At 46.9% G+C, this 9,099-nt stretch overlaps 2 protein-coding genes and 1 non-coding gene across 4 annotated transcripts in view; all 3 read right to left on the reverse strand.

Moving 5' to 3' along the window:
* Positions 1-238, reverse strand: part of LOC104987647 (chromosome unknown open reading frame, human C1orf56) — a 2,789-nt gene extending 2,551 nt beyond the window's left edge. Inside the window, exon 1 of the mRNA XM_010838671.1 lies at positions 6-238. Coding sequence (XP_010836973.1) covers positions 6-238 — 233 coding nt within the window. The remainder of the gene's footprint in view (positions 1-5) is intronic.
* A 162-nt stretch (positions 239-400) lies between these two features.
* BNIPL (BCL2/adenovirus E1B 19kD interacting protein like) lies at positions 401-8,979 on the reverse strand. 2 transcript variants are annotated; one of them, XM_010838673.1, is made up of 10 exons: positions 8,609-8,979; positions 7,523-7,618; positions 7,254-7,318; positions 6,812-7,036; positions 3,684-3,866; positions 3,391-3,493; positions 3,112-3,243; positions 1,859-1,945; positions 1,573-1,671; positions 548-1,125 (listed from the first exon to the last, which is right to left on the reverse strand). In XM_010838673.1, the coding sequence occupies exons 1-10, from the start codon at positions 8,650-8,652 to the stop codon at positions 1,089-1,091; spliced, it is 1,071 nt and encodes a 356-aa protein (XP_010836975.1). In that variant the 5' UTR covers positions 8,653-8,979; the 3' UTR covers positions 548-1,088. The 2 variants fall into 2 exon arrangements, with proteins under 2 accessions (XP_010836974.1, XP_010836975.1); XM_010838672.1 differs by having other exon boundaries at positions 401-1,125; positions 1,573-1,945.
* On the reverse strand, positions 7,743-7,812 carry TRNAG-CCC. The gene has a single exon. It is a non-coding gene; the product is annotated as a tRNA-Gly (tRNA).
* Positions 8,980-9,099: the final 120 nt, after the last annotated feature.

Below are 9,099 nucleotides of genomic sequence, written 5' to 3' on the forward strand. Positions count from 1 at the left end.
CTGCCAGGCGGTCGGCAGCGGCCAGGACGTCGTCCTCATCCTCCATTGTCACCCTCATCCTCGGGGATACAACGCCCGGAGTGGTCCGGGCGGTGGTTCTGTAGCTGCTGGTCATAGGGCCCCCGAAGCGGAAACTGTCCCGCGGCATCGCGGTCGAAGTCAGGCCTTCGGCCCCCGCCGCCCGGGGCCCCAGACTCAGCAGCAGGGCCCAGAGCAGCGCGCCGGCGGCGGGGACCATGGGGCTGGACGGTGTGGGGTTGGGAGGGAGCCAGTGAGGAAGGCTGGGGCTCCCACCTTTCTCCCTCCCTTCAGCTCTCGACCCAGACCCACCGGGTCGTTAGAACCGAGGCCCGCGGGGGCAGGGGCGGGGGCTCGCACGCGCGCGCCCCTCCCCCAAGCCCTCTCCCCAAGGGGCGCCCTGGCAGGCCCCGGGACTCAGGTGAAAATCCCCGGGAACATCTGCAGCGAGAACTCCGTGCAGGAACCGACCGACGGATCGTGTGTGATGCAGCGGTTGGGTAAAGAGTAGTTCACTTCCTGGGCGCAGTGCTTAATAAATCTCTGATTTATTAAGAGATAAATTTACTACAGATCAGAATTTACTAAAGAGGACAAAGTACAGGTTTTGAAAGTGCCCCTGCTCGGGCTCACAGGCAGCAGACCTGACTACTGACGGGAAGAGGGAAATAGAGGCTACTGGTTCCTGGCTCCCTGGAGGAGGCCTGCCTTCCCCGTCCACCCGCCCCTCACCTCTACACACTGCGGGAATACCCCAGGTGAAAAGGATCACGGACTCAAAAGGGATGAAGTGATTTGCCCAAGGTTCTACAGCTAAAGCAGCACAGCTTTGCACTTTCCTATAAAAAAAATGCCAGGACATGCAGCCCTCCAGCTGAAACGAAAGTTACCCAGCACATCAGGGCCCTGCTTTGAAGTCGGGGGCATGGAAGGAAAGACATCCCACAGAGATGTGAAGATCCAGTGGTACTGGGGTTGAAGATGAGATGATTTACAAAACAGCTCAGGTTTAGGGTGTAGGCAGATCCGTATCTTTGATTGGTTCTTAAGCCCATTTTTCCAGTCCTATGCTAGGTTCTTCCTGAGCCATGGAGATCATGGTCCAGCCTAGGAGGAAAAGAGGGGGAAAAATCGGTACAAGAGCAGACCTGGTTTTAATTCAGGGGTTTGGGGAGAGAAGCCAGGTGAATTGGAAGATGCTTGGGTCAGTCATCATTCCTCTGCTCCCTAACAACCCTCCCCCACTGGATATTCTCTCCTATTCACTGCCAACATCCTTTCTTAATTTCTACAGCTGGTCTGAATCTCCTTAAATTCTTTGCTGTGATTACTCCTTTATTCCTTGATGCACTTTTAGGGGTAATTTTTTCATTCTTTTTACAGTAGTGTCCTTAATTTCTTCTCTGCATGTATGGCATTTTCCCAGATATACGGAAGCAGCTGAAAGCAGAGCCTGTCTTTCAGTTCCTTTGTATCTCCCTCAAGGCATTAAGAAAACGGGAACTGGCTTTTACATATCCCATCCCAAACTTTTATCCTTAAACCAGGACTCACTGTCTGACAACTTCTGGGATGTGGACCTGATCCATGGAGATGAGTTGGGCCAACTCTCCAAGGCTGTTCAGAAAACGGATCTTTCGTGTGAACTTGGAACTGAAAAGAGAGGATCAACCAAGTGTGTTTTATACTAAGAAGAGGGCTCTTGGAGATACTTACAAAGTGCAACATAACAAGTAGAGAGTGGTTAAGGCTAGAAAGAGCCACAGTGGGGCAAGAAGGTCTTAATCTTGATTGTGAAAGTGGGGAGGGGGCAGGGGGTCTTTGTCCCCCGAACAAGTACCTGATGAAGGGCCGAAGCAATGCCAGGAATGCCTTCATGTACCATGTAGCGTGGACAACCACCAGAGCACGCAGGTTTTTCCGGAGCCTGAAGAACATGAGACCATCCTACTCTCTTTCCGCCTTCATACCTGATGATCAGGTGGAGCTACCTTCTGTACTTTAGTTTCCTTCACTTCTTCTCTAATTTCTAGAGTTCTCTGACAGTTGGATTGAATCCCCATTCCTTTAATTGCCATCTCAGCTCCATCCATCTTGCTTAAACTTCTCATTTTTTAGGAAACTCTTCTCTCAGAATCCTTTAGCCTGGTTTTCTCAGCCCCACTTCCTTCCTATGCCCTGTGCCCTATGCTCCCCATATTTCTTTTTGTATAGTCCTTCATCCCTCCATGGCAAGGTGAAGACCAGTGAGGAGAGAGAAAAAAGGAACCAGAAGAGAAAAGTGGCCAAATGGAAGATGGAAGGAAGAAAGGAAAAAAAGAAAAACCAGGAGGGAAAAAAATCATATAAGGCAGGGGTTGTGGGTTCAGTCCCTGGTAGGGGAACTAAAATCCCACATGCCTTGGAGCAACTACACCCATGCACTGCAACTACTGAACTTGTGTACCTAGACCGAAGAGTTTGTGCACTGCAACAAAAGATACTGTGTGACACAGGAAGACCCTGCACGTCACAGCTAAGACCCAACACAGTTAAATTTAAAAAAAAGGGCATAAGGGTCAGGGATGAAGGCAGACAAGAAAAGACAATGGAGATGTGGAAAATGAAATAATCAGCAACACTATGAGAAAAGGAAGGGCTGCCTGCCATGTGCCAGGCAAGGCACCATGTTGATTTATTTGATTTTCACAAATGCTTAGTGGCAAAGATATTAATTTTATCATTGTCATTTTACAGAGAAGGAAACTGAACCCCAGAAAGGTTAAATAACTTGTCCAAAGTCATACAGGTAGTAAATGATAAAGGTAAGATTTGAAACTAGATTTCCTTGACTCCAAGAGAAAACAGAAAATAGGAGAACCTTGGAAAGGGTTGTAGGGGGACAAAGAAAAGTGGAAGAGGGAGTTCCCTGGTGGCCCTAGTGGTTAGGATTCCAGGCTTTCACTGACAGTGCCTGGAATTCAATCTTTGGTCAGGAAAATGAGATCCCAGAGCCAAAAAAAAAGTAGAAGAGACCAATTAGAAGAAAAAAATGGAAAGATGAAAGAGAAAAGGATAAGAGAGAGTTACAGCCCTCTTGTCCAAGAGGCTCACCGCCGATCCAGAGTGTGATAACATTGGCGTATCCAGCTCAGAGGTGGAACCTGCGCCCTACTTGTGCCTCCACTCAGGTGAACCAGCAGATAATTTTCAGCTACCAGCAGCTCCAGAGTTCCCACTATGTACCTGGACAGATGAAATTGTCAGGGAAGGTATGCATTTTGGGTTGTGGGGAAAGAGAGGGACATTGCTGTAGACTCGACAGTCAGGGGTGCTTTTTAACGTTTGCCTCCGTAACATCCACTCTGGAGCCCTTTAAGCCTTGCGCCTCACCTGAACAAGTGTTCCATGACATAGGTGTAGTTGGGGATGCTGCTTCTGGGTAGGTAACAGGAAGCAAAGAGGATAACAGCATTGAGGCCATCACCATGGTAGCCTGGGGAGGAGAAGGAGAAAACTCACTCAATAAATAAGTACTGATGGGCAGTACGTCTGTTTAGGTTGAGCATCTCTGTGGGTCTCTAGAAGTTGAAGGAAGGATTCTGAACCCAATAACTGAATTTCCAGCTTCAGCATTTTATTCAAGAAGTCACAGTTCTTAACCCTTCATTTATTATAGCCATTACCTCCATGAGATAGGACTTTCTTATAGGGCTCAATGACAGTCATGTCCACTCGCTGCTCCCGCTGTCCTGTTCGGAACACCCTCCAGCGATGACCATCTTCTCCAGCCACATCCCACATACAACTGTGGCCTAGCCTTTCAGCTGCCTCACTGGCCCCTAGGCCCTCTGCCCGGGGCAGCTCATCTAAAAAGAGGGATGGGGAAGGATCAACAAGGCAGAATACGTGTCTTCAGCATCTTGAAACTTCCTTAGATTCTTAGCGTTTATTACCCCAACAACTAATTTCTCATTTTCCCCCCATGACTAGCCCTGGTTTGTCCAGTCAACCCAACCTGTTGCTGATTTCTCTTTCTTGTGACTTATCATCCTCACTTTGTCACTGGACAATGGCCTGAAGGTAATCTTGAACTATGGTAGCTTGATGGCCCCTGCCATTTTCCCAGATTCCTTCTTTCTTCTGATGCTTTTCCTTCCTTGGGTGAGCTCATTTATTCCCGTGTCTTCAGTTACTGCCAGTATGGTGATGACTCCTCTCTAACCTAGACTGCTTTCCTGATACCAGACCCATATTCTTGAATGTCTGGAGTGGACACCTCTATTTTGTGTTTCTCTGTCATCTCCAAGTCACCAGTGCAACTCACACTCATTCTCTTCCTCCTCTTTCCTATATTCTTTCTTGATGAATGACCCCATCCATTTAACTGCCTAGGAGAGAAAATTCTATGCCATCCAAGACTCTTACTTCTTTACCAGCCCTCAAGCCAGATCCTCGTCCATCTACTTCCATTAGATAATAAATTATTCTTTCTGCTTTCACTGTCCTGGTATAACTTCTTAGCATTTCTTATCTGGCCTTAGTACTAGCCTTCTATCTCCCTACTCTTAGCTGTTTTCCTCCATCCCACCCACCACTGCTAGAGCAAACATTTTTTCCTCCCCTCCCATTTTCACTCAAATAGCAATATTCTATATTCACTAATTTTTTGCATGATTTTTCCATAGCCATAGAAAGAACTGCTTCATCTTAAAAAATAGTTTCATTCTATCCCATTGTATGGGTGTACAGTAATAGAATTAACATCCTACTCACAGATCTTTAGGCTGTTTTCAATCTTTTAAAAGCCATTAAACCTGATCATGTTATTCCCTTGATTAAAACTCACTGCCTACAGGATAAAATCTAAGCGCCTTAGTGTGGCAGCTGGGACCTCCATAATTTGACCCTTGCCTATTTAAGACAGTCTTTTGTCACTCTCTTCACTGCCCAGTCCTTCAGATCTGTAATATAATAATGTATATTTTGGTTTTGTTCCTGGCTCCTGACAATAAAGGTGAAAGTAGTCTCTTTTCCTATTCATAACAGGTCTCTTTCAACCACACAAGTTTATGTCAATGAGGTGACTTTGGAAAGCTCCTATGGATGGGTGACTGGTTACCAGGCGAAGTGACCATGATTAGAGGGATGAACTTTTGCCATCTGCCCTCTGAGAAGGGGAGAGATTGGAGGTCATGCTAAATCACAAATGGTCAGTGATTTAATCAGTCATGCCTACATATGAAGCCTCCATAAAAAAAACCCTAACTGAGACTTCCCTGGTGGTACGACAGATAAGAATCTGCCTACCAATGCAAGGAACATAGGTTCAATCCCTGGTCTGGGAAGATTCTACATGCCACAGAGCAACTAAGCCCAAGAGCCACAACTCCTGAACCTGCACTCTAGAGCCTGCCCTGCTGCAACTCCTGAGCCCATGTGCTGCAACTACTGAAGCCTGCGTGCCCAGAGCCTGTGCACACTGCGACTGGAGAGCAGCCTCCGCTCGTCCCAACTCGAAAAAGCCCACGCACAGCAATGAGGACCCAGCACAAGCGAAAAGTCATACTATAGACAAACAAACCCTAACTGAAGGGATGCGGAGAGGTTCCTGTTTGGTGACACACAGAGGTGCTGGGAGGTTGGTGCTCCCCTTTCACATAACTTGTCCTATGTATTGCTTCCTTCTGGCTGTTTCTGAGCTGTATCCTCTTATAATAAACCTGTAATCTAGTAAGTAAACTGTTTTCCCAAGTTCTGTGAGCTGTTCTAGCAAATTATCAAATCTGAGGAGGGTGTGGTGGGCACCTGTGATTTATCCCGTCAGTCAGAAGCACAGGTGACAACCTGGACGTGTGATTGAAGTCTGAAGTCTGAGGGCAGTCTTGTAGGTGAGCCCTCAACCTGTAGTGTCTGTACTATCTCCAGGTAAGTGTTGTGACTGAATTGTAGGACATCCAATTTGCGTCTGGAGAATCGGTGGGCGGAAACTGATACATTTGGTATCAAAAGTGTTGTGAATAGAGAAGAAATCAAAGTTTTCCTTAATATCCAAAGAGTCATGCTCAATACCTTGAATTCCCCATCATGCCATGCTATTGCCCAATTTGCTTTTTCCGTCTAGAATGCCTCTCCAGCTACCTGATAAACTCAGAATTGTTTCCTCTGTGAAGTCTTTCTTAATACCTCTCAGCCAGAACTGACCTTTGCCTTCTCCCTGCTTAATCTGTATCCTACATACATGTAGATCATAATCTTTACCAAACTTAATCTATACATGTTTATTTTATACTAAACAGACAATTCCCTGAGGGTATGGATTATCTTATTCATCTTCATAACCTGGCTGTAGCTCATTGATGTCTTCCCTTGTGGCTCAAATGGTAAAGAATACACCTGCAATGTGGGAGACCGAGGTTCAACCCCTGGGCCGGGAAGATCCCCTGGAGAAGGGAATGGCAATCCATTCCAGTATTCTTGCCTAGAGAATTCCATAGACAGAGGAGCCTGGTAGGCTGGAGTGCATGGGCTCGCAAAGAGTTGGACATGACTGAGCGACTACACTTTCACTTCCAGCTCACTGATAGCATTTAACAGTTATTCAATAAAATTTCCCTCAATAAATGAAGTGGCCCTCCCCTCATACTGACTACATTGGATCTGTAGGCTCCACCTTTCCATTCCAAGGAAATTCTGCACATCTTACCTCTTGATCCCCTTATTAGTTCTAACTTCAGTCCCATTAAATCCATCCTGAGCTACTTTAAGACTGGCCTCTACTTCTACCAGCTCAGTCCTCAGCTTTCTTTCTCACCTTCCCATTCAAATTCATGTCCACTGTCCAGCAGCTCCGAGTCTGAAGGTGTTTCCAACTCGTCTACCTCCAGGTCAGAACTGCCATCAGAAGAGGAAGGTCCAGAGTGGGTGGGAGACGCTCCATTATCTCCAGGCCCCTTAGTCAGAGTCAGTCGCAATTCCGGGGCAGAAAGACGCTTGCGCATGGGGCGCCGGCCACACAGGGCTAAAGTGCTGGGGGTGCCTGGGGTTGGAGGAGGAGGAAAAAAAGAAGAGAAAGATGGATGTGTTGGCGCAGGACATTAGAATTCCTGTATATGTAAGTGATACTATGGGGTGAATTCTAAAGAAGGACTAATGTGGGACATTTGGGAAAAGGGAGGTAGACCCACAAGGGGACAGGCTGGCATAACCCTGACTCTAGAATCAAGGACTTGAGGCCTAGGTTCTCATTTACCTACCTGCCTGTGTGTCTCTTTCAGGATCATGAGGATCCTCAGAAGGGCCAATCTCTTCAGAAAGCAATCTAGACGGGGAAAGCCAAAAAGGGGGCAGAAACATAGGTTAAGGCTTATTAAGCCAGGTATCACTTTATCAACTCTGTTTCCCTACCATAATTTTATTTCTTCTTTCTTTTCCCATCTCTCTCTCTTTCAAGTCCAAATTTACCATCCCCACCCTCCATTTGTGACCAGCTCTTCTTTTCCCCAGCCTCACTCATACATCTCACCTAGGGAATTCTTCATCTTGCCATTCTTCCTTCAGCTCCAGTTCCCCAAGTCTCAAGGATGCTCCTAGTATTGCTGTTTCTGCATTCTCCTTGATGCTAAGATAGTCCCGCAGAAAGAAAATATTATTATGAGACAAACTAGGTATATCTTTTATATATATATATATATTTATTATTTATTTGGCTGTGCCAGGTCTTAGTTGTAGCACCTGGGGTCTAGTTCCCTGACCAGGGGTTGAACCTGGGCCCCTGCATTGGGAGTGCAGAGTCTTCCACTGGACCACCAGGGAAGTCCCTAGGCAATGTCTTAAGGAAACTGGATAGTAGGTGAGAACACTGGTGTGAATAGTAGTAAGGTACAGAGCAGAGGCCAGGCCTTAAAAAGAACTCAGATCTGTTGTCTCCTAGATGTTTCTACCACCTTCACTTGTTGAAAGGCAGTCATCCCTACTGCTGGGTATAGGAGCAGAGGGAGCATGGAGGGTCCCTCTAAGATCCCTCTAGCTCTAAGGTCAAAAGCTAAATTATTTTGACCTGTGTGGCAGTTGTTCCACCTGGACTGTCGGGGTGAGAGGTATTTCACATCACAATAGGCTGGAACCTGACAGACCTGCCCAGCTGTCACTGGGCAAAGCTGGGAAAGATGGCACCTTGTCAGGCTTGCTTTACCTCCATCATGCTGGGGAGTGGTTAGGGGAACCATGGCATGGGTGGACGGGTGGGGGGAGAAGATAATGAGGAAGAGAGATTTGCTGGGAAGGAAGACCTGGATCTTAGCACAGTTCTGGGGCAGCTTTTCTCATGGCCATTCTGCAGGGTGGGAGTTAGAAAATGGAGAACAGGGGCAGATATCAATGTATAGAAATTTCCTTAAAAGAAAAGCAATAGGGAATTACCCTGGAATCCCATTCCCTAATTCCCGTAGGATACTGGTACTTCCTACCTAAGGCCACCCCCATCCCTTCCCTGCCAATTAGTTCTCTTAGTCTAGTCTCTGCTAGGACTTGGTAAGAGCTGGATGGTGGGAAAATCCCTGAGGACTATTCACTCCTTGTTTCCGATCACGTCAGCCAAGATCTTACTCACCCGAGATCCACCGTCTTTTCTCCGGCTTCTTGTATAGTTCCCATCTTCACAAGTCTTCCTGTCACCTTGAAACACTTGTAGTTGTCGGGGAGCTGGATGCCCCAGCTCCCCAACACTTCTGTGCCCCCTTTTTCTCTGTCTCAGCTGTCGTTGCTCTTGCCTCCAAGAAGGAAGGAGGGGTGGAAGGGAGGTAACCTCACCTTCAAACAGGTTTTGCCACCTCCCTTCCCAAGAAGCAGGTCTGCACAAAAGACAAACCCTGCCTATGTGGGGGCGGGTTGTGGGGAGGAGAGTACATTTTCTAAAGTGGCTAGTCTTGGGTGAGTCTAGGAAGACAATTTTCTAGACTCCTTAAAACCTTCTGGAAGCTGCTTTAAAAAAAAAAGGCAATGGTATAAACCATTTTGGTTTTAAAATTATCGTGTGCCTACTTTTTCAAGCATAAGCAAAATCAAGGACACAGAAGTATGTGATAGAGTTCTGGAAGAAGA

The sequence above is a fragment of the Bison bison genome, unplaced genomic scaffold (assembly GCF_000754665.1).
Source record: "Bison bison bison isolate TAMUID 2011002044 unplaced genomic scaffold, Bison_UMD1.0 scf7180017864104, whole genome shotgun sequence".
NCBI lineage: Eukaryota > Metazoa > Chordata > Mammalia > Artiodactyla > Bovidae > Bison > Bison bison.